This window comes from Aotus nancymaae, unplaced genomic scaffold, assembly GCF_030222135.1.
Source record: "Aotus nancymaae isolate 86718 unplaced genomic scaffold, 86718_ANA_hifiasm-v0.15.2.pri h1tg000017l, whole genome shotgun sequence".
NCBI classification, from domain to species: domain Eukaryota; kingdom Metazoa; phylum Chordata; class Mammalia; order Primates; family Aotidae; genus Aotus; species Aotus nancymaae.
In genome coordinates this window covers 1,008,603-1,032,198 of record NW_026988429.1, presented here as the reverse complement: position 1 = coordinate 1,032,198, position 23,596 = coordinate 1,008,603, and the positions used below count along the sequence as shown (strand labels likewise).

Here is a 23,596-nt window from a genome sequence, read left to right as displayed (position 1 = left end):
CTCTTTGATCAGCAATGGCCCATCAGGCTTTAAGTGTGTTGCTCAGCTTTCCAGGAGGGCATTATGTGAATGTTATGGGTGGTGGAGAGGGTTTGTTGGAGTAAGGCCTTTACCCAGAAGACCCTATCAAGGTGCTTTTCCATCTTTGTCAGGGAGTCTTTGGCCCAGTTGCCTTGGATCTCCTAAGCCCTACTTAGGGAACCCAAACTGCATGCTGCAGTTGCCCCAAGTAATAGGTGGACACTGCACAGATGGTGGAAGATACAGCAGTCTACAAGGAAAGTGACATAACAGACAGTCCAGGAGGACTGGCCTGCTTCTTCGTGGCACTGTTTTAAAAAACCAAAAGCATATCAGTTTCTGACTTCCCTGGGCAGCAAAGCAGCAAGCTCCTCAGGAGTGGCAGGGCTTCCCTGCCTCTGGGCTGTGAATCCTCCAGCTATTTGGGGTGGAATGTAGGAACAAAACCTGTATCTTGCTGGGCCTCCACTGCTGAAGCCCCGCTGTTCCTGAGCTGCCTTCTTCCTACACAGGAGGGCTGTGGGTGCTTACCCAGGTATGAGCCCAGGACCAGAATAGGTGTGGGAGAGAAGGGAGATAAACAGGACCCAGATTAAACAGGAATGAGAATTTAATCCAGGCCTCACAATTAGCACCTGGATTGTCAGGAATGCCTATCTCATGATCCAGTTGGGTCTGTGAAGTCTGCCCTTCAAGTCTCTCTTCTATGGGGAGTGAAAGTTTCTCAGCCTCTGCAGGCTAGGGAAACCATAAATACCTGAACTATGGGAGCTTAATAAAAAGAAGGAAAAGACAGACAAAATTGACTGGTTTTGCCAGGCCTCACTGACAAAGACCCCTCCTGGGCATTTGCACCAGCTCAGAGTTCCCTCAGTCTTCTCTTCTGCGGGCCCGGGTCTCCCGGCAGCTTCTCTTTGTGTTCTAACTTCGTCAGGTGGGGAAGCCTCGGGCCCATTCACCTGTACTTGCTTCCTCCTGGCATCCTCACTATTCCCGGTTGCAGTCGCTCTGCCAGGCTGCATCCTCCCAAGCGCAACTCTCAAGTGTTGCGCCATCGACCCACGCAGCACTAATCACTTCCAGCCGCCAGGACCTTTTAAACAACGTTTCTCAGGGGTGGAGTGGGGAAGAGGTTAGTGGGCCAGGTTAGGAGACTGACGTCCTAGCTGGGATCAAAGATCCCTGCACAGTCGGCCCTGATATCCTTCTTTAGAACTTTGCAAATCCCTAGCCGCTGGGGAAAGCAATTTCATCGTCTACGAGTTTATGAGCCAGAGCGGCGGCTAGGCGGGGAGTTGGCGGCATACAGTGTCTGGAGGTACGGCCCGGCCTGACTGTGCACCGTGCAGCGCCCTGCAGCCCAGAGCAGCCCCGCGGCCCTGGTCTGATGGGTAATTTGGTCGGCTTCTGCTCTCCGCTCCTGCCTCAGCCTGGAGAAATACCCTCCCTGGACATCTAGGAGTTCCAGACCCACCACGGCCCGGGGTGGAGAGGTGGGGGCTCAGGAGGAGGGGCACACGGGATTCGGGCCCAGCGCCGAGGGCGGGTCCGAGGCTGGGGGCCCGGATCGGGAGCCGAGTGCTGGGGCCCAGGCGGCTGCCAAGCCAAGCGCAGCGGGCAGCGGGACCTCCCCAGCCTGGCCGGACATGAATTCTGGACGCGAGCCCCGAACACCCCGGACACTCTTCAGCATCGCAGACATCCTAGCCTCGCGCATGGTCCCCCGAGCACCTTCTATGCCGCAGCTTCCAGAGTCAGGTCCAGGTCCAACGTCGCCGCTGTGCGCGCTGGAGGAGCTAACGAATAAAACTTTCCGCGGATTTGACGTGCGCGCTCCGCAGCCCTCTAAAGGTATAGAGCCGGCAAAGTCGCGGACTCCGACTTGGCCTTTTCCCCACCTCTCTCCTTCTGATTCCCAGTCTCAAACCTTCGTCCCAACCCAGCCCAGCCACCCTAATCCGCCCTGTCCTCAGTCCACGTGCCAGGACTCGCACCTGCAACTTCTCACTTCTTCTCCGTTAGTCCTCAGGCTCCATGGCGGTTCCGGAAGGCCGCCAGTGCGACGGGGAAAAGGCAGACTGTCGCTAACTGAGCGACCTGTTGCTCTGTTCCCCGTAGGTGGGGCAATCGCGATAGAGAAAGCCAGGAAAGAGACAAAAGACTTGAGCTGCAGGCGGTAAACGACTGAGCCTGCAAGGGCAGCACAGAAAGCGCTTGAAAGCTAGGGTCCAGTCTCTCGGGTGACCAAGCTCTGCTCCAGACCACTCTCTTCTCGAGGGAAGCCAAGCAGCAGAAAGTCCTTGGCGCGGCATTGGGCACTGAACTCCGCACTCTGCCTTTCCTCGCTCTCTGTATCTCATTCTCTCCCTTTTGGGCTCAAGGAGAGGGCTCTGGCGTCACTAAGGAAGTGTAAGCCGAATACGCGACCCGATCCACGGAAGGGCATGATCTAGCCGACCCAGCATGATCTTGTTACCATCCCCATGCTGGGTCGGCTACCCAGACTCACTTGCCTCTGGTGTCACCCTCAATCTGCTCAGCCTGAGGATCCTAAAAGCCTCAAAGTCTCGACCCCAGAAGGCTTGACCCTGCACCGGGTCTCCTCTGGACCGTCGCTCCCTTCCTCCACTCCCTTGGCCCAGCAACACGCCCTCAGCCTGCTGCCTCTTGCACCCCTGTGGCCAGACCGCTTTGCACCCCCTTTCCCCACCTGGGCCTGACTCTTGGTAAGGGATCACAATTCTGGTCCCCATCTGCCTTCCTGGCTCTCCTCCTACTTCCCCCACTACCACCGGCCCGACCCCATCCCCAGCTTTTCTTTCCAGGCCGCGGCCAGATTCCCGCAGGCTGGAAACTGACCCCTTCCCTATCCCCGCAGGCAGGTCAGCCCCGGACGCGTTGGGCCTTGGCCCGGCTGGCCGCAAACGGCGCAAGTCACGCACGGCGTTCACCGCTCAACAGGTGCTGGAGCTGGAGAGGCGCTTCGTCTTCCAGAAGTACCTGGCACCGGCAGAGCGAGACGGGCTAGCTACGCGACTCGGCCTGGCCAACGCACAAGTGGTCACTTGGTTCCAGAACCGGCGAGCCAAACTCAAGCGTGACGTGGAGGAGATGCGTGCCGACGTCGCCTCGCTACGCACGTTGTCTCCCCAAGTCCTGTGCAGCTTAGCACTGCCCGACGGCACTCCAGACCCCGGCCTCCGCCCAGGTCCTGCCGGCCCTGACACCGGGCTCCAGCCGTCAGACGAGGAGATACAGGTGGACGATTGAAGACAGAGCCGCCGCCAGCCCTGGGTTCTGGGGCCCCGCACTCCTCACCTCGAGCTCTGCCTCTTGTCCGAGTTTCAGGGTGGAGGAAGGTCTACTTGGGCCTCTTCCCACCCAGTCTAGACGCTCACCTTTCCCGGATTTTTGCAAGTCTGTTTGAGACCAGGCCTCGCTCTGTCCCCCAGGCTGGAGTGCTGTGGAGCCATCACCACTCACTGCAGCCTCAATGTCCTGGGCTCAAGCGATTTTCCTGCCTCAACCTCCCAAGTAGCTAGAATTACAGGTGTGTAGCATCACGCCAGCCTAATTTTTTAAAAAAAAATTTTAGAGAGGAGGTCCCACTATGTTGTCTAGGATACCTTTCCCAGTATCTGAGAATAAAGTTGAGACTACCGCATCTATCCAGATGCCCGCACCATGCCTCTATCCCCGCCAGGAACAGTAAAATCTGTTAAATGGTATGGAGATTCACACTTGGCACTGTGCCAGGGCTTTCAAAGCAATGTTTCCTTTAGCCCTTGTAGCAACCCTTTAAGGTAGGTAATAATTAACAAAGAACCCTGAGGTCAGGTTTTGGACCCAGTATCCAGCCTGCCTTCAGAGCTGATGCTTATCAACCTACCAAGGGGAAGTCACCAGGCCTGAGTGAAGACCGTGGGGCCTTGGCCCACCTACTTAATGCCTTTGGTCACAGAACTCCACCAGTGCTCTGATCAGCCTCCACCTGGGAGACCTTGATTCTAATCTCTAGGTTGGCCACTGACTGATGAATTTCCCCACCCATAGGTCATTTGTTAATGGGTTCCTGACCCTATCCCCATCCTGCCAAAAGAACCCTCCGCTGAGACACAGGCAAAGAGATGGGTACCCAGAGAGGCCACACCCCTACCTGGAAGACCTCTGCCAGGCCCCATGGGCTGGAAATGTTCCCACTTGGATGGTGGCCACAGTCAGAGGGTGGAAAGGCCTGGCCTGCTGGGGTGAAGTAGTGGCCTTGCCTGGCGGGGATTCCAGCCTAACTCAGCCAGTGCACATTTGACATTCATTTATTCCGCTGGTGATAATCACCCTCCTGCAGTGTGGGGAAGAGAGAGGACACTCAGTAGTTGCAGGCCTTCCCCATCCCCAGTGGTCCCAGCCAATCTTCAGACCAAGCTCAGGTGTCTTTCCTGCTTTCCTTCTCTCCTGTCAGTCCTATAGCTCTCTTGAGACCTTTTCTTGCCTCTGCCTGTGTGACAACCCCACTTTCAAGGAAACAACTTTCAAGGTTCAAGGGGGGTCAGCTAGGGCCTTAGTTGTAGGTGGAGGGCCCAGGGTAGGATATTCCATGGAGAGTGAACAAGGCTGGAAGGCAGAAGGAAACCTGGCATTTTCAGACAGTAACTACCACTTATTAAGCAGCTCCAAGTGCTTTGCAGGTATTAATCCTTAAAATAACCCAACGGGATAGAGACTTTTCTTTCCATTTTAAGGATAAGGAGACTGAATCACAGAACCCTGAGGAAACTTGGCCAGATCACAGTTTGTAAGTGGTGGCACAGGGAATGAGCTGTTTGCTTGTCTGATTCAGGAGCCCATGCTTTCGGTCTCTATAAAGGTGACTGAGCCTAAAGGAAAGAAGCAAAGGATTTACAGAGAGAGGGGAGGAGAAAGGGCCACAGGTAGGAAACTTAGGCATTGTACCTTAGAGCATGGTCCCTGGAGGTTCTAGAGGAGAGAGACATGAGACCATTGTTTAGGGTAGGCCAATAGGGCTTTGGGTGCAGGGTGGATCAGAGACTGGTAGAGACCTGAGGAAAGGAATATATTCTCTGGCCACTGCAAAAGGTAACAGCAGAGAGAACTCAGGGCCAGACTTGGGGTGGGCCTGGGAGGTGGTTAAAGAAGAGGAATCCAGGGACCAAGGATTGCATGAGTCAATGACAACCTAGCAAATGTGGACAATTGGAAGAAAAATGGCAACACAGAAACAGACAATGACCATTAGTATGGAGCTAAGAATCTGTCAGCCATTATGCACATGCAAAAAAAAAATACTCTTTGCAACTGCATTGCCCCTTCAGTACTCCCTTCATACCTTCTAAATACTGCCTCTCTGGAACATTTCCAGTAGGGTGATCAACTCTTTTCTACCTTCCCAGCATTTTCGAAGTTTTAGCATTGAAAGTCCCTCACTCCAGGACATCCCTTAGTTCCAGGAAAACCAGGATGGTTGGTCATCCTACTTTCCAGTCCTGGGGACTCAGAACTCAGGCTACTGGGTCAGACCCCGTTTAGTTAGGAGTGGTGAAAGTGGGGCAAAGTGTCAGGAGTCATGTGACTCTTGAAGAAGCTACAAGTTCAGGACAGGCTAAAGTTCTGGGGAGGGAACATTTACTTGAGAAGCTAAAAGAACAGGAGCCAGCTCAGCTGGAAGGCAAAAATACCACAGAGTAGTGGGTGGCCATTCTTTGAGAGGCCAGGAGCCCTAGAGAAGTCCCAAAAGCATGCATGTCCCCAAAAAAGGAAAGGCAGATGGTCAGGCCTCTGATGGAATCACTGCGATATAACTGTAATATAATCACCCCTTGAACAAACACAACCACTTCTACCCCATCCTGCTTCTCAACCAGGGTGAGCAAAGAACTCTCAGAGCAAATCGTTCTAGTTAGGAAGGTAGGGTCCAGTCAAGTTAACTGGCTCTGAGTCATAACCTCTCCCCTAGTTAAGGTTTCCCAAATTCGAGCCCAGCTAGCACTGCCACCTCTTATACTCAAGCCTTGGACAACACTCAAACCTGTCCCACCAAAATGGCCTCTAGATGGAGGTCTGCTCCACTAAGCCCTCAATGTATATCCGGATCACCTGGTAGGCTTATTGAAACACAAATTGCTGGGCCCTGCTCCCATAGTTTCTGACGTAGAAAGTAGAAGGTCTAGGGTGGAGCCTGAGAAATTGCATTTCTAGTAAGTTCCTGGATGATGCTGATGCTGCTAGCCTAGAAACCACACTTTGAGAATAATAGTCCCAGAACTCTGGATTTTGTGAATTTCAGCACCAATTCACCCATACTCCTCTCTTCCTTCTGTGGGAAGCATGACTATGTAGGACAGTTGCAGATGAAAATTGGTTTATTTAGCACCCACTATGTACCAGGCACTTGGGAGGTATTTTCTCACACTTTTGCTTTTCATCCTCACAATATCCCTATGAGGTAGGGACTACTCCCATTTTTACAGATGAGGAACTGAGGCTTAGATGTTGACAGACCTATCCAAGGTGACCCAGGTGGTAACAGCAGACCTCCTCCTGCTACATAGTATTTAAGGGGCCTAAGTCATAAACAATTTAAAAAATTTGGGAAAGTCCCAAGTAAAAGAGATGTTTCAATACCTCCTCTCTCCAGGTATGAACAGTATTAAGCAACACCCATACGGCAGCAATAATCATTTATCCTAATGAATGGTTCCTTTGTGAAAGGCAAGGGAGTTGGGGGAGAGCTAAGGTCTCCTGCAGATGCACATTTAAGTGAGCTGACAGTCCCAGCAGGACTATGGAAGAACCAGCTAGGGGAAGCTGCCAGGATCTTAAGAGGTAAAACTAAAAGGAGATCATGATTCTTACACAGGAAGTGGTGAATTCAGCACACCCTTAAAAAGGTGAATAAATTAACATAGGGAAAGGATAATTACAATGCCCAATGCTGGGGTGGAGAAACAGAGTGGCCAAGGTTGCAACAGACTGGGCACCTGCTGAGGCCCCATTCAGTGGGAGAGCCACCAGTTGGGAGTGTGGACATGTATGGCCCTGCCAGCTCTAAGCAGGAGCTGGTAAAGGACTTCCCAAATGCAAACTGTTGGTAAATCTTCTAGCAGTAAGAGGAGGTGAGCATCAGACCATTGGACAAAAGAGAAGACAGTCATACACAACAATCTGGACAGGAAATGGCATGAGGAGCTGTGAGCAAACTGGGGGCTGTGGCTAGAAAAACAGGGCACAAGTTGGGGCTAGGAAGAGGTAAGCATCCGTCAAGCTGAAAGGTGGGACTCAAGCCCTCTCAGCACTGTGACCCCGTTCCTGAACACAGAGCTCTAGTCGGTGAATGAGGCCCCCAGGACCAAGAGGCAGAGCAAAGCCCGGATGCCTTCTCACTGTCTCTCCTATAGCCTAAAACCCTGAACTTTCCCAGTTTCCTTCTTGAGCATTGGTGGGTTTTATTTTTCCTTACTGCCTCCAGAAGAAGCCTTCTGCTTGAGAACCAAAGGATGTTTCAGTGGATGTGGGGCTCCTTTCTCCCATCAGAAGCTTCTCCATGGTAAGAGGAATGACTGCCAGGGGCATCCTTAATTACGGATCTAGAGAATAAGGTCTCAAAATATACAGTGAACTGTCACCATACCATGCCCCACACTGTGGGATGTATACATGGCCTTGCCCTATGAGGGACCAGTGCCCCCTCATCTGGCCTGAGGTAGATGCTGGGGCCCAAGTCCCAGGATGTCCCAGCCCTTTGAAGGGTCCTGGGGTTGGAGAAGATGGGGCCTTCTACTCTGAGTCTGGGAGACAGGATGGTTGGGGTGGCTTCGGTGACATGGAGGATAACGCAAGAGTGGAAACAGACCAGGGGCCCTTGGAGCAGTGCTTCGAGGGCACCTGAGGGAAGGTAGGCCTGAGGCTCCCAGCTCAGTATAGGGAAGTGGCAGGAGGGCGCCAGGTGACAGAGATGGTGCACAGATTCCTCCTCGTTGACCCTGCTGAGAAGAGAGAGAGAAGGGCACTAGATCCCTTTTTTAAGCAAGACAGCCCATGCCTCTTATTCTACCCATCCTTCCCACCCCCTCCTTAGCCACCTGAGGCTTGGTATTGCAGTCCCAGCTAATTCTCCCTGATACCCTCTCAGCATGATAGTGGGCCTGGTCCCCTTACCAGTGTGAGTTGGAGAAGGCAAGAGCGGAGCTCTCGGGCTGCGTCAGGCTGGGACCCACCTCTCAGAGTCTCCTGAAACACAGCAGCTGCTTCTCTGAAGCGCTTTGGTCCCAGAGGGATCAGAAAGAAAAGATTAGATGTAAGGGAGTCAAGGAGCTTAGAAGTACCCTTTCCAAACCTGGTCCCTGCACCTAATACCACAACCATTGTGACATTTTGGTACTAGGAGCTTATCTAGAAAGTCAACGGAGACCCTCTCCCCACTCCATCCCACCCACAACTCTCCAGTTTCCAGCCCCAGATGTAGTACCTGTAGTCCCATCAAGGCCTTGCCCAGGCGGAAGAGGCCTCGGGGCCAGCCAGGCCGTAGGGTAAGGGCCACTTGGGCATCAGCCAGGGCCCACACTGGCTGACCCAGCCGCTCATGGCAGAAGGAACGATTTCCAAATAACCTAATAAAGATAGAAGGTGGCCAAAGGTCTGAGTCCTCAACACTCTGCCCCGTCCTGGCCAAGCCCCCACCTACCGGTGGTCCCGGGGGTTGAGCTTCAAGGCCTGGGTAAAGAGGACCACAGCTTCATGGTAGAAACCATTTTGAGCAAAGCTGGTACCCAACTCTGGAAAGGAGAGAGCATGGTGAGAAGGTTCAGATGGGGCTACCCCAGGGAGGGTAGGGTGAGGAGGGAGAGAGAAAGGATCTCACTTGCCAGTTCCTGGCTCTGTTGTAAGGCAGCTGCCAGCAGTCCCGGTGATGCCTGGGGATAAGGTGCAAAGTCAAGCAGGCCTTGAGATCTCAGCCTCCCCAAATCCTTCTCCTTTATTTAAACAGATAACACTGCAATTAGCATTACCCAACTCATGTAATCCTCATGACAGCCCTACAAGATGGTATCAGCCCTATCTTCCTAAAGAGAAAACTACCCGGGGTCATGGTGACAGTGATGCCCTGACCCTAGGTCTCTTGACCCTGGGACCAGAGAACTCCCAATGGACTGTATGTCAACCCTTAGATCCTGTGCCTCCCCAGCAGCTCCTTAGGCCCCTTCCTTGGTTCCAGCTGAAACAGGTTCTTCAGCCACCTTACCTGTGCCTCTGGACTTTGCTGGGGCCTCTCCTCTCTTGGAGGGCTCCCTTCCTCTTGACACATCTTCTCCTGAAGGGCCAGGCCCCTGCCTTGGGGCTCCTGGTTCAGTCCCTTCTCTCTGCGTGCATTGAGGGGCCAATCTCCAACCTTTCGCAGAGCCAGAGACACAAAAGTGCTAGATAGATCCAGTGAGTCCTGTGAACAAAATGGAAAGTTAGGGAGGGTGTGGGGATGAAGTACATCCTGGAGGAGGAGGAGGAAATTGAGCAGAAGGGAAAAAAGGGGCTCTCACCTCTTCTTCACCACACTGTCCCTGAACTGGGTTTCTGGGACTGGATGGGGGGCTCTCATCCCCATCTGAGGTAGCGCTGGCCTGAAAGAAAGGTGGACAGGTACAGAGTTGGGATCACCTTGAGCTGCCTGCTTTCTTGGCCCTCACCTTCCTGACACTTGGTGCTTTTAGTACATGCCCTGGATACTCACCTTGAGCTGCCTGCTTTCTTGGCCCTCACCTTCCTGACACTTGGTGCTTTTAGTACCTGCCCTGGATACTCACCTTGGGCTCCCCACAGTCCTGTTCCAAACGCTCCTGTCGCTTTCGTTCCTTTTGACGCTGCAATAGTAATGGTAACAATGATATATTTTGAACGCTTACTGTATGTCATGCATGTACTGGGCTAAGATTTCTCATTTCATCTTTGCAGTTCTATGAGACAGGCATCATTATTATCCTCATTTTGCAGGTGAAAAAGTAGATAAGAGAGGCACCAGCCAGAGGCCTCACATAAGGAGGCAGATTCCCACCCAGGCAGCACAGTAGGATTTCAGAACCATTGCACCAAATGGCCTGTGAGAGGCCTTCACAAGTCCCTGAGCACCTTGTGTCTTCCTGGCAAGAGAATGGATACCATTGCAGGCCATCTTGAGCTCTCTCCTATTCCCATAAAGCTTCCTTTCCCTCTCCCAAATCCCTTCGGCTCCCCTGCACCCTCCAGCCATGCTCTAGTCACCTTCTTCTTGAGTCGCTTCTTCTCTGCTTTCTGTTTCATGCGCTCCTCCTCAGCCACCAGCTCCTCAGCCAGGCGGTTGGCTTCCTAAAGGACATACGGCAGGTGACAGAAAAAGAGAGAAACAGGGAAATTGAGAGCAAAACATGAAAGGGGGCAGGCAGTACAGAGGAAAGCTACCAATTAGGGGAGAATATAGGGATGGGAATACGGAGATTGAAAGAACCCTGGAAGACAGCAAAGCCCTCTCCTGAGAATCTCACCTCTTCTGTCACCAGGAGCTTCTGGGGCATGGCTACCTGAAGCAGGCTGTCTGAGGCACTGGGGAAGGTGGCAGAGGCAGAGGGGCTTCGAGGGCAGGGCTCAGACCCTTGGGGAGGGTATAGGAAGGACTTGCGGAGACCACAGTAGGTGCCCAGTCCCTCAGCCCCCTTGCCCCTGTCACTCTGTCCAGTCGATTTCCCTTCATCATCCAAGTGGCCCAGGAGGTAATCTGTCAGAAGGGAAAAAGAGACAGGAAAGAACATGAGAGAGGGGTGCATCTGAGGGTCAGCCCTCCCAGGGTACCAGCCTCGATCCCTGGGCCCAGCCCCTGCACTCCCCACCATGGTGCCACAGCTGCAGCCGCCCGCTGCTCCCATCCACATGGATCCGGTGCAGGCCCTGGGGATCACTCTCCACAAGCCGTCGAAGAAAATCCACTATGTCCTGGGAGGGGGAGGGGAGGGGAGGCTGGTGTTGGGGGCAGCCCCTGGAGAGAGCAAGGCCTTGGATGGCTTGACCTCTCCACCATGGCAGCCACCAACCAGCCATCCAGCCCAGAAAATCTCACTGGCTCTGACCTCTCCCTGCTCAGCAGCACAAAATCTGCTGTCCCCTGGCTTTTGTAGTGAATTGCCTTCCCTCACTGCTCTCCTGCCTTCCCAAGGGTTGAGTGTGGTATTCAGCCTGGCCTTCTCCACCATCCAGGATCTTCTCCCCTTGACCTGCTACTGAGTTAGCCACACTGAGCCCCCTGGAATGAAGCCCTCCAACCTGCTCTTCCAGCTAGGCCCCCTGTCATATCTGCAGTGTAAAGAGCCCCACATAACCCACCCTGAGGCTACCTTACACCTAAACAAGTACAGCAGCTCCTGGCTGGCCACTCCTCTGCACTTCATCTGTTTCTCCCCAAAACCAAGCTCTCATAAATTACTTCCCTACTCAGGGACATCCAATAATCCCTCACTGCCATGGCCATAGGCAGAGTTGAACCTAGCTCCTCAGCCTAGGATTCAGAGCCTTCCAAAAGGCTCCCTGGCTGACCTTTCCAGCCATCCTCTTAATCCTCTCCTGCTTCACTGCTGTCCTCCCTCCCATCACCAGGCTCCCTCCAGCCTTAGGGCCTTCCCCAGTCGCTCTCCAATCCTGCCTGGCTCTGAGCTTCTTTCTCAATGCATTTTGCCTTACCTTCAAAGTCCAGTTCAAATTCTACCTCCCTTCAAAGCCTTCCCAGATGCTTTCATCTCCAATTATCTCTGTCCCCTCCAACTAAGCTACACCCGCATGGTCTGTGTTACACAATTTAGAACCTTGTTATTCATTGCTTTCTATTGCTTTTCTCATTGGCCAGGCAGCATGGAACTACAAAGAGCACTGTGCTGGAGTGGAGCCACTTGCATCTGAGGTTTTTGTTTTGTTTTGTTTTGTTTGAGGCAGAGTCTTGCTCTGTTGCCCAGGCTGGAATGCAGTGGCACAACTTGGCTCACTACAACCTCTGCCACCCGGGTTCAAGCGATTCTCCTGCCTCAGCCTCCCAAGTAGCTGGGATTACAGGCACACACCACCACACCCATCTCATTTTTGTATTGTAGTAAAGATGGGGTTTCACCATGTTGGTCAGGCTGGTCTTGAACTCCTGACCTCAAGTGACCTGTCCACCTCGGCCTCCCAAAGTGCTGGGATTATAGGTGTGAGCCACCGTGCCCGGCCTTTGTGTTTATTTTTGAGACAGGGTCTTGCTGTGTTGCCCAGGCTAGACTCAAACACCTAGGCTCAAGTGATCCTCCCGCCTGAGCCTTCTGAGTAGATGGGACTTCGGGTGGACACCACCATGCCCAGCTTGTCCAAGTTTTGACTCTGCCTCTGCCTGGCTGTTTGATTCTGAATAAGTCATTTAACTTCTTTGGACCTCTTCCTCATTCACAAAATAAGGCAAGACTCTTCAAGACGTGGCCCACACATTCTGGTTCTGATGAGAGTCGTTTCCTCAGGGAGTATAAACTTCAAAGACAGGAATGATCACATTCCTATTTGCGTAATCAGGTCTAAACAGAGCAGGACTGACTGAGAAGCTTAGAAACCAATGATTGGACTTGCTGAGTTAGAAGCCACAAACTTAGAAACTCCAGCATGCTAAAAAAAATCTGTAGGCAGGACTTCAGATGATTGAGGTATACTCAATTTTCTTTTCTTTTCTTTTTTTGAGATGGAGTTTCACTCTTGTTGCCCAGGCTGGAGTGCAACAGTGAGATCTTGGCTCCACTGCAACCTCTGCCTCCCAGGTTCAAGCGATTCTCCTGCCTCAGCTCCCAAGTAGCTGGGATTATAGGCATGCGCTACCAGGCCCGGCTAATTTTTATATTTTTAGTAGAGACAGGGTTTCTCCATGTTGGTCAGGCTGGTCTCAAACTCCCAACCTCAGGTGATCCTCCCACCTCGGCCTCCCAAAGTGCTGATTACAGGCATAAGCCACTGCACCTGGCCCAATTTTCTAAACAACTTTAGATCCAAGGCTTCCCTCAGAAGATAGTCCTAACTTAACAGCATCTCCACTTATACTGCTAGGTACCTTCAGCAGTCTTATACTTAAATTCAATTTCCTGGTGGGTTTGTTTCACCTTCCTAACTGCCACTTAAGCATAAATAATGAGCCAGGTATGGTGGCACAAGCTTAAAGTCCCAGTACTTGGGAGGCTGAAGTCAAAGGATTACTTGAGCCTAGGATTTCAAGGCTGCAGTGAACTATGATCATGCCACTGCACTGAAGCTTGGGTAACAGAGGGAGACCATGTCTCGATAAATAAATATGGCTGGGCATAGTGGCTCACACCTGTAATCCCAGCACTTTGGGAGGCCAAGGTGGGTATATTACTTGAGGCCAGGAGTTTTAGACCAGGCCACCCAACATGGCAAAACCCCATCTCTAATAAAAATACAAAAATTAGCTGGGCATGGTGGCACACGCCTGTAGTCCCAGCTACTCAGGAGGCTGAGGCACAAGAGTTCCATGAACCTGGGAGACAGATGTTGCAGTAGCCGAGATCACACCACTGCACACCACCCTGGGTGACAGAGCAAGACTCTGTCTCATAAAAATAAAGTAATTAATTAATAATAAATAAATAGCCGGGTGTGGTGGCTCATGCCTGTAATCTCAGCACTTTAGGAGGCTGCGGCAGGTGGATCACAAGGTCAGGAGTTTGTGACCAGCCTCACCAACATGGTGAAACCCCAACTCCACTAAAAATACAAAAATTAGCCAGGTGTGGTGCCGTGCACCTGTAATCCCAGCTACTTGGGAGGCTGAGGCAGGAGAATCACTTGAACCAGGGAGGTGGAGGTTGCAGTGAGCCGAGAGAGCACCACTGCACTCCAGCCTGGGCAACTGAGTGGGACTCCGTCTCAAAATAATAATAAATAGAAGTGAGGAAGCAGGGTAAAAATAATAATAATAATAAATAAATAAATAAAGCATGTTCTCTGCCCCACATAGGGCAACCTCCCCAGGATGTGCCACTCAGATATATACTGTATTTCCTCTCTCCTCCTCCAACCAGTGCAGCCATCAAAAAAAAAAAAAAAAAGCCAGGTGTGGTGGCTTATGCCTGTAATCTCAGCACTTTGGGAGGCCGAGTCGGGTGGATCACTTGAGGTCAGGAGTTTGAGACCAGCCTGACCAACATGGTGAAACCCCATCTCTACTAAAAACACAAAAATTAGCAGGACACGGTGCCATGCACCTGTAATCCCAGCTACTTGGAAGGCTGAGGTAGGAGAATCACTTGAACCTGGGAGGCAGAGGTTGTGGTGTGCTGAGATTGCCCCACTACACTCCAGCCTGGGCAAAAGAGCGAGACTCCATCAATAAATAAATAAATAAATAAATACCTGTCCCCAAATCTGTGCTACTCTCTCTCTCTTTTTTTTTTTTGAGATGGAGTTTTGCTCTTGTTGCCCAGTCTGGAGTGCAATGGCGTAATCTTGGCTTACCGCAACCTCCACCTCATGGGTTCAAGCAATTCTCCTGCCTCAGCCTCCTGAGTAGCTGGAATTACAGGCATGTGCCATGAAACCCGGCTAATTTTGTATTTTCAGTAGAGACAGAGCTTCTCCATGTTGGTCAGCCTGGTCTCAAACTCCCAATCTCAGGTGATCCACTGGCCTTGGCCTCCCAAGGTGCTGGGATTACATGCATGAGCCTGGTGCTACTCTCTTAATTCACTACATGGCCACCACACATGAGCAGGTCCCTCAATATCATTGTGAATCTTCTCCTATCTTGTCACCCTCCTCCAGCCACAGTAGTGTCCCTGAAAGTTCCACTCCCATCTTAGGGCTTTGCACTTTCCTTTACCTAGAATGCTCTTTCCCCAGTGAATGGCTCACTTCTTTGTCCTTTATAGATCTCTATGAAAATGTCATTTTCTCAGAGAGGCCTTCTCTGACCACTGCTTATTTTGTTTTTTTGAGACAGAGTTTCACTCTTGTTGCCCAGGCTGGAGTGCAATGGTGCGATCTCAGCTCACTGCAACCTCTGCCTCCTGGGTTCAAGCAATTCTCCTGCCTCAGCCTGCCAAGTAGCTGGAATTAAGGCATGCATTGCCATGCCCGGCTAATTTTGTATTTTTTAGTATAGACGGGGTTTCTTCATGTTGGTCAGGCTGGTCTCGAACTCCCAACCTCAAGTGATCTACCTGCTTCAGCCTCCCAAAGTGCTGGGATTATAGGTATGAGCCACTGCACCCGGCCTGACCACTCCTTTTAGAAGGAGAAACTTCCCAACTCCACTTAGCACTCCCTATCCTCCTTCTTGCTTTTTCTTTGTACTTCTCATATTTGACATACTATTTTGTTTATTTATTTGTTCATTAGATGTTCCTAATTGGTTGATTAGAAACATTTTTGTCTGTTTGGTTTACTGCTGTCTACCAGTACCTACAATAGTGTCTGGTACACAGGTTGGTGTTCTGTAAGTGTGTGCTGAGTGAACAAAGAGATTGGTGGGGAGGCTATTCCAAGAGACAGAACTGTGTGTGAACAAACTGGTGTGACACAGTGAGTGTGAACTTTTTTTTTTTTTGAGATGGAGTCTCACTCTGTCACCAGGCTGGAGTGCAGTGACACAATCTTGGCTCACTGCAACCTCCGTCTCCTAGGTTCAAGCCAATTCCCCTGCCTCAGCCTCCAAAGTAGCTGTGACTACAGGAATGCACCACCACATCCAGCTAATTTTTTGTATTTTAGTAGAGACAGTGTTTCACCATGTTGCCCATGATGGTCTCAATCTCCTGACCTCATGATCTACCCACCTCAGCCTCCCAAAGTGCTGGGATTACAGGCGTGAGCCACCGTACCTGGCCATGACTGTGGACTTTATCTTGTCAGTGATAGCAATGGACTTGATCTGGGGAGTGAAACGATCAAATGAAATAGTGCTGAGGAGAAGATGAGGCTATGGATGTAATGTTTAGTTCAGGCCAGAAAGAAGGAATCTTGAACTAAGGGAGTGGCAGCAAGAGGAGGAATGGAAATGAGGGGCTTCTGTCAAGAGACATTTCAGAAGTAGACTTTAGTGACTAACTAAATGTGTGAGGTAAAGGAAAGGGAAGGTTATAAAATGATTATCAGATTTCTAGATTAAGCAACTAGATGAAAGTTTGTGTTATTAACCAAAATTGGGATTAGAAGAAAAACAACCAATTTGCAAACATGACAAGCTAAATCAATTTAACAAAAGTTAATTAAATTAACTTTTGGGCTAGTTTGAGGTTCTAGGGATGACCCAGAAGCAGTTGAAGTACAGCACCTCAATGCTTCCAAATCTGATCCTGTCCTTCCTTCAAAAACCCTGTTGCCGGCTGGGCTCAGTGGCTCATGCTTGCAATCACAGCACTTTGGAAGGCCGAGGCCAGCAGATCATGAGCTCAAGAGATTGAGAGGATCGTGGCCAACATGGTTAAACCCCGTCTCTACGAAAAATACCAAAATTAGCTGGGCGTGGTGGTGTGTGCCTGTAGTCCCAGCTACTCTAGAGGCTGGGGCAGGAGAATCGCTTGAACCTGCTTGAACCTGGGAGGGGGAGGTTACAGTGAGCTGAGATCGCCACTGCACTCCAGCCTGGTGACAGAGTGAGATTCCGTCTCAAACAAACAAACAAAACCTTGTTGCCTACTTGAGAACACCCAAACCCCTGTGCCCAGTCAAAGCCTTTCAAGCCATCTACTGCCTTCTCTCCCACCCTATCTTTTACTGTTCCAACCCACTTTAGTGAAGTTCTCTTAACTTTTCCATGTTTTACTGTCTTTGCTCACACTGTCCCCTCCATCTATTAAAAAAAAAAATTCTTTTTTTGAGATGGAGTCTCCCTCTGTTGCCCAGGCTGGAGTGCAGTGGTGTGATCTTGGCTCACTGGCACCTCTGCCTCCCGGGTTCAAGCAATTCTCCTGCCTTAGCCTCCCGAGTAGCTGAGATTACAGGTGCGCACCACCACATCCGGCTAATTTTTTGTATTCTTGATAGAGATGGGGGTTTCACCATGTCGGCCAGGCTGGTCTTGAACTCCTGACCTCAAGTGATCCGCTCACCTAGGCCTCCCAAAGTGCTGGAATTACAGGCGTGAGGCACCCTGCCCGACTTTTTTTTTTTTTTGAGACAGAGTCTCACTCTGTTGCCCAGGCTGGAGTGTAATGGAATGACCATGGTTCACTGCAACCTCGACCTCCTGGGCTCAAGAGATCCCCCACAACGCGGGTTAAATTTTTAAAAAACAAACATATTTGTAGAGATGGGGATCTCACTATGTTGCCCAGGCTGGTTTCTAACTCCTGGGTGCAAGCGATCCTCCTGTATCAGCCTCCCTAAATTTTGAGATTACAGGCGCGAGCTACCATGCCCGGCCCCTATAACATCTTTCCCCAAGGAACTCGAACCCACTCCCCAGTCTCATCTCAGAGACCTTACTCTGCTCAATTCTACCCACTTCAAGCATCTGTTACAGCAGATTCGTCCTCCTGGTCCCTTGCCCCTCACATGCCTAAGACCCTCAAGGGCAAGGCCGGAGACTACAACTCCCCAAAGCCTACAGAGCCCAGTCAGGCGTCCGCCCGTCGCGGGTTTCTGCAACAGCTGACTTAAAAGAGGCGTCACCGACATGAGCAGGAGTGAGGGAAACAGGGGTCGCTTGGTACCTCTTCACCGTAATCCTCTGGACCGAATTCCTTGCAAAGTTTGGGGACAGCAGCGACCTCCAGCGGGCAGCTTGGCCGCAGAGGGCAGTCTACAGGAAAGAAAGGCGGAGCCTCGTCAGCAGGTTTAGGATAGATGGGTCAGAGTCCTCCCCGCTCCACCCTCGACTCTCCGCCCCCTCTGCCCTCTGCGTAAAATCCTCCTCGAAACGTTCAGACCACAGGTGGACCCAAGAGGGGCTGCCTCTGCCTTCTTAGACCCCCTCTGGCTTGTCACACCGCTCACCCAGCTTGATCCGCCCCACAGTCTTCGGAGTCAGCGCCATCGCCCGTCAACAGTGACCCGGAAGTGAAAGGTAGTCTAGTATTTGATACCAGCCAAAGGGCGGGGTAGGACAGGATGTGCGGCCATCTTTGTTAGGGGCAGAAGCCTCCGATTACGGAGCCCGAGAGAATCCATGAAGGTCCCCGAGACTCCCGAACTGGAGAAAACCGTTGTTGGGCTGGGGCGAAGTCCGAGCTACAGCGGGCGTTGGTCAGTACGGGGAAGTGGAAATCGTTAGGTTCGTTCCGGACTCGCCGCCCATGGCCCAGACGTCTCGCTCTGGTAGCCTGCCCCCGCTTGTTAGCGTGCCCCCGCTGAGGGCGCAACCCGTGGGCACTGGGGAGGAGCAGTGGGAGAGAATGCGAACGGGCGCTCTCCGCAGGGAGGTTCGCGGCTGGCTGGGGCTGCCGGTAGCCGGGAGCATCCCCTACCCGGTTATACGGCCGGGCGGAGCTTCTGGAGGGACGCCGTGGTGGCCGAAGCCGGCGGGTGTGAGCGAGGCCCACGATGCTGCGGCCTGGAGGCAGGGGCCCGCAGGTGGCGGCCCGATCCCTCCCGCGCTGCAGCGTCTCCGTGCGGTGTTGCTGCGGCTGCACCGCGAGCGAGAGCAGCTCCTCCTGGCCCGAGACTGCGCCTGCCACCTACAGGCGGCTGTGCGCCTCCTGAAGTCCCTGAGTCCTGGCTCGCCCTCCGGCAGCCCTAGCCCCTTGCCCCAGCTGTGCCGCGACCTGCAGCTGCATCTTTCCCAAGGGGCAGTCCTGCGAATCGGCCTTGGGGAGCCGCTGCTGCTAGCGCGCCCCATCGGACTAGCTGTCCAGTGCCTGGAAGCTGTCATCAAGACGCAGCTTCGCGCTCTCGGCCGGGAACCCGCCAGCCCGGGCCTGTCGTCCCAACTCTCCGAGCTGCTCCTGGCACTTCCCGCCTACCACACGCTACAGGGAAAAGCCTTGAGCCACGTCCCAGGGGCTGCACGTCCTTTCCCCACGTCCCGTGTGCTCCGCCTCTTGACGGGAGAGCGGGGTTGCCAGGTGGCAAGTCGGCTGGACGAGGCGCTCAGGGGATCAGGATTGAGGGACCAGCTCCGCAGGCTGTTTCATGAGGAGCAGGATCTGCTACCAGGGCTGCTGGGCCTGACAGGGGGCATGGCGGCTTCAGCCAGCTGTGGACTGGGGCCTGGAGGGGCCAGAGCCTTGTGGAGCCAATATTGGACCCTGCTGTGGGCAGCCTGTGCTCAGAGTCTGGACCTAAATCTGGGACCCTGGAGGGACCCCAGGGCAGCAGCGCAACAGCTGAGTCAGGCACTGGGTCAGGGTGAGTGATGGGCTTGGGTGCGCATTTGGGAAGGCTGGGGTCTTTTCCTTCCCCCTGGCCAACTCACTCACCTGCCATCCTGAAGGCAAAAGCAGGCCCTTTAGAGTTAACACCGCTGGGTTCAGACTATAGCTTCTGAGCTTTCAAGGCAAAATGTTGCCTTCCACCCCAGTCCTGAGTCTTGGAGGAAGCATGCCGTCTTGCCTCATCATTGAGTGGGCAGGGGTTGTGGAAAGTGAGACCTTGTTTTCAGGCTCCAGAGTCATTTCTCCCACTAGCATCCCTACCTCAGGAGTGTGAGAAGGAGCTGGCTTCTCTGTGTCACAGCCTACTTCATCAGTCGCTTATCTGGAGCTGGGACCAAGGTGAGAAGGAAGGGGCACTGGGAATGGCGTAAGTCCCAGGTTACCCCTTCCCCACCAGAGTAGACTTTCTCATCCTCAGGTTTCTGCCAGGCCTTGGGATCAGCTCTTGGGGATCAGAGCGGCCTTCCCACATCCTCTCGCACTGCTGAACTTTTGCAGCAGCTCTTTCCTCCTCTCTTGGATGCCCTTCGAAAGCCCAGGTTACAATTGATTTTCTGGCAGCCTGCAGGTGAGACAAGAGGCTGGGGATGGGGAGACAGAGCAGTTGAGGATATCTCCTTTTTTCTTTCACTCTGTTCTGAAGTCTGCCTCTTCCCAAAGGTACTCTGTGACCCCTAAGATGCTTACTCTGTTACTCATTTCCCCAGATCCTGTGCCTGTCACCCTGGGGCTGTGTACCCTGCAGACCACCTTGCTCTGGTTTCTGGGCAGAGCTCAGCAGTACTTGGCAGCATGGGACCCAGCTTCCTTCCTGCTCCTAATCCAAAAAGACTTACCTGTGAGTGACTGGGGAGTGGGGAGGGGAGCAGCCTGGGCTAGGCTGAGCCCTCACTCCCTGTTTCCACCCAAAGCCTCTGTTGCACGAGGCAGAAGCTTTGTCTAGCCTGGCCTCAGAGGAAAGCTTAGCTCCGGAAATGGAGCAGCAGCTGGGCCTGGAGATCCAGAAGCTGACTGCACAGATCCAGGTGAGAACAAGGACCTCAACAGTGGCAGTTTAAGACCCTAATTTATGTGCCAGCTATTGGGGGAGGGAAGAATAGAACATCTCAGTGACTTGGAATCTCCTTGGAGTCTCTGCTAAATTTATCTTTTTTTGCTCTGTTCATTTTTTGTTCTCTTTAACTTTTTTAGACAAGGTCTCACTTTGTCACCCAGGCTGGAGTGCAGTGGCACTATCACAGCTCATTGCAGCCTCTACCTGGCTAACTTTTGTATGTTTTGGTAGAGACAGTTTCACCATGTTGCTCAATCTGGTCTCGGACACCTGAGCTCAAGTGGTCCACCCACCTCGGTTTCCCCAAGTGCTGAGATTACAGGCATACGCCACTATGCCTGGCCCCTTTAACTTTTTACTATGGAAATTTTCAAACATGTATAAATGTAGAGAGAAGTGTATAATGGACTCCCATATGTCTATCACGAAGCATTTAACAATTATCAACTCATGGTCAATTTCATCTATGTATCCCCTACCCTCTCCCCAGTAATGCCAGACTCTTTTTTTGTGATGGCAACAGCAGATCATTCCCTTGATTCATTATTTCATTAGAGGTTATAAAGGGGTGACATTTCAGTTGTCATTATTCATACTTCATTTGTGTGTTGGATCACTCCTATACAGAAAAACTTGCCTTCATTAAAGAATTGGTTACTCTTAGGTATATTTTAAAGAGAAAATTCAGGACAAATGATTGCATCTTTCTCTTTACTTACCAGTTATTGACACATTTCTCTTCTCTTTTAAAGTTTTATTTGTATTTTTTATTAATGCTTTATGAGGCCAAGGCAAGAGGATTGCTTGAGGCTAGGAGTTCAAGACCACACAGGGCTACACAGTGAGACTACCATGGGCAACATAGAGAAACCCCTGTCTCTACAAAAATTAAAAAAATTTAGCTGAGCATGGTCATGTGCACCTGTAGTCCCAACTACTCAGGAGGCTAAGGCAAGAGGATCATTTGAGCCCAGGAGGTTGAGGCTGCAGTAAGCTGTGATCACTGCACTCCAGCCAGCCTAGGCAACAGAATGAGAAACCTTGTCTCAAAAAATGTAAAATAATGCATGTCTACAGTTTAAAAAGTAAATTAGAATATTATTTTATAAAGCTAATGAAAAAATAGCACTTTTTGCCCTCACTCACCTCTGATTTCTATTTCACAGTGGTAACCTTCATCCATGTTTGCCTGTTTCTCCTAACATTTTCTTATATATTTATGAATAAAACCATTGTACTTTTTCTTCCCCATTTTGCAAATTATCTATTCCTATGTGGAAGATGTCTGGTTTTTTGTTTTCCTGCTCAGTTTTCTCCTCTTTGCCCTGAATAGGAGTGTGGCTGTAGAGTTCGGTCCTTAACTTTCTGCTTTTCTCTCTGTATTCCTGGTTACCCACAGTGTCTCGGTGCTGTGAACTCCCGAGTTCAGTCTTTCTGGCTCCCAGAGTTCTTTTTTTTTCTAAGACTGGGTTTCACTCTGTCACCCAGGCTGGAGTGCAGTGGTGTGATCTTGGTTCACAGCAACATCCACCTCCTGGGCTCAAGCAGTCCTCCCACCTCAGCCTCCTGAGTAGCTGGGACCATAGGTGCAAGCCACAATGCCCAGCTCTTAAAAATTTTTTTTTTGTAGAGATAAGGTTTTATCATATTGCCCAGGCTGGTCTTTTTTTTTTTTTTGCATTTTAGGTTTTGGGGTACATATGAAGAACATGCAAGATTGTTGCATAGGTACACACGTGGCAGTGTGATGTGCTGCCTTCCTCCCCATTACCTATATCTGGCATTTCTCCCCATGGTATCTTTCCCCAATTCTCCACCCCCCGCTGTCCCTCCCCTATTTCCCCCTGACAGACTTCAGTGTGTGATGCTCCCCTCCCTGTGTCCATGTGTTCTCATTGTTCAACACCCACCTATGAGTGAGAACATGCGGTGTTTGATTTTTCCGTTCTTGTGTCAGTTTGCTGAGAATGATGGTTTCCAGGTTCATTCACGTCCCTACAAAGGACACGAACTCATAGTTTTTGATGGCTGCATAGTATTCCATGGTGTATATATGCCACATTTTCCCTGTCCAGTCTATCATCGATGGGCATTTGGGTTGGTTCCAGGTCTTTGCTATTGTAAACAGTGCTGCAATGAACATTTCATGTGCATGTGTCCTTATAGTAGAACGATTTATAATCCTTTGGATATATACCCAGTAATGGGATTGCTGGGTCAAATGGAATTTCTATGTCTAGGTCCTTTTTTTAAAAAAAAAAAAAAGATGGGGTTTCACCATGATGGCCAGGCTGGTCTTGAACTCCTGATCTCAGGTGATCCACCCACCTTGGCCTCCAAAAGTGCTAGGATTACAGGCGTGAGCCATAGCGCCTGGCCCTCTATGTCTAGGTCCTTAAGGAATCGCCACAGTTTTCCGCAATGGTTGAACTAATTTACACTTCCACCAACAGTGTAAAAGTGTTCCTATTTCTCCACATCCTCTCCAGCATCTGTCTCCAGATTTTTTAATGATTGCCACTCTAACTGGCATGAGGTAGTACCTCAATGTAGTTTTGATTTGCATTTCTCTAATGACCAGTGATGATGAGCATTTTCTCATATGTTTGTTGGCCTCATGTGTGTCTTCTTTTGTAAAGCGTCTGTTCATGTCCTTTGCCCACTTTTGAATGGGCTTGTTTGTTTTTTTCTTGTAAATCTGTTTTAGTTCTTTGTAGATTCTGGATATCAGCCCTTTGTCAGATGGGTAGATTGCAAAAATTTTTTCCCATTCTGTTGGTTGCCAATTCACTTTAATGACTGTTTCTTTTGCTGTGCAGAAGCTGTGGAGTTTGATTAGGTTCCATTTGTCCATTTTGGCTTTTGTTGCCAATGCTTTTGGTGTTTTGGTCATGAAGTCCTTGCCTACGCCTATCTCCTGAATGGTTTTGCCTAGGTTTTCTTCTAGGGTTTTGATGGTGTTAGGTCTTATGTTTAAGTCTTTAATCCATCTGGAGTTAATTTTAGTGTAAGGTGTCAGGAAGGGGTCCAGTTTCTGCTTTCTGCACATGGCTAGCCAGTTTTCCCAACACCATTTATTAAACAGGAAATCTTTTCCCCATTGCTTGTTTTTGTCAGGTTTGTCAAAGATCAGATGGTTGTAGATGTGTGG

At 51.1% G+C, this 23,596-nt stretch overlaps 3 protein-coding genes across 10 annotated transcripts in view; 2 read left to right on the top strand and 1 right to left on the bottom strand.

The window, feature by feature from the left end:
* The first annotated feature begins 1,667 nt into the window (after positions 1-1,667).
* On the top strand, positions 1,668-3,676 carry LBX2 (ladybird homeobox 2). Its single transcript, XM_012452164.2, has 2 exons — positions 1,668-1,872; positions 2,900-3,676. Exons 1-2 carry the CDS (start codon positions 1,668-1,670, stop codon positions 3,289-3,291), a joined length of 597 nt encoding a protein of 198 aa, XP_012307587.1. The 3' UTR covers positions 3,292-3,676.
* A 642-nt stretch (positions 3,677-4,318) lies between these two features.
* On the bottom strand, positions 4,319-18,293 carry TTC31 (tetratricopeptide repeat domain 31). 7 transcript variants are annotated; one of them, XM_064377842.1, is made up of 13 exons: positions 18,016-18,290; positions 17,733-17,821; positions 10,890-10,992; positions 10,548-10,777; positions 10,288-10,371; positions 9,834-9,890; positions 9,570-9,650; positions 9,278-9,472; positions 8,897-8,948; positions 8,720-8,810; positions 8,504-8,645; positions 8,194-8,295; positions 4,319-8,018 (listed from the first exon to the last, which is right to left on the bottom strand). In XM_064377842.1, exons 1-13 carry the CDS (start codon positions 18,053-18,055, stop codon positions 7,725-7,727), a joined length of 1,560 nt encoding a protein of 519 aa, XP_064233912.1. In that variant the 5' UTR covers positions 18,056-18,290; the 3' UTR covers positions 4,319-7,724. The 7 variants fall into 7 exon arrangements, with proteins under 7 accessions (XP_064233912.1, XP_064233911.1, XP_021526636.2 ...); XM_064377841.1 differs by having other exon boundaries at positions 8,897-9,008; positions 18,016-18,289; XM_021670961.2 differs by having other exon boundaries at positions 4,319-8,021; positions 8,897-9,008; positions 18,016-18,282.
* CCDC142 (coiled-coil domain containing 142) overlaps positions 18,109-23,596 on the top strand; it is an 18,800-nt gene continuing 13,312 nt past the window's right edge. For both annotated transcript variants that reach the window (XR_010343223.1, XM_064377839.1), the window contains exons 1-5: positions 18,109-19,365; positions 19,644-19,730; positions 19,810-19,959; positions 20,099-20,229; positions 20,303-20,416. Coding sequence is in view for 1 of the 2 variants with exons in the window: in XM_064377839.1 (XP_064233909.1) it covers positions 18,315-19,365; positions 19,644-19,730; positions 19,810-19,959; positions 20,099-20,229; positions 20,303-20,416 (1,533 nt within the window). In the remaining variant the exon portion in view is untranslated. The remainder of the gene's footprint in view (positions 19,366-19,643; positions 19,731-19,809; positions 19,960-20,098; positions 20,230-20,302; positions 20,417-23,596) is intronic.

Bases quoted from the DNA above. Each gene is read 5' to 3' on its own strand.
- LBX2 (XM_012452164.2), top strand. From the start codon at position 1,668: ATGAATTCTGGACGCGAGCCCCGAACACCCCGGACACTCTTCAGCATC. The intron at 1,873-2,899 runs GTATAGAGCCGG...CTATCCCCGCAG, and splicing joins CGCTCCGCAGCCCTCTAAAG to GCAGGTCAGCCCCGGACGCG.
- TTC31 (XM_021670961.2), bottom strand. From the start codon at position 18,055: ATGGCGCTGACTCCGAAGACTGTGGGGCGGATCAAGCTGG. The intron at 9,473-9,569 runs GTGAGAGCCCCT...TTTTGTTCACAG, and splicing joins GACAGTGTGGTGAAGAAGAG to GACTCACTGGATCTATCTAG. The intron at 8,022-8,193 runs GTAAGGGGACCA...CTCTCTTCTCAG, and splicing joins GCCTTCTCCAACTCACACTG to CAGGGTCAACGAGGAGGAAT.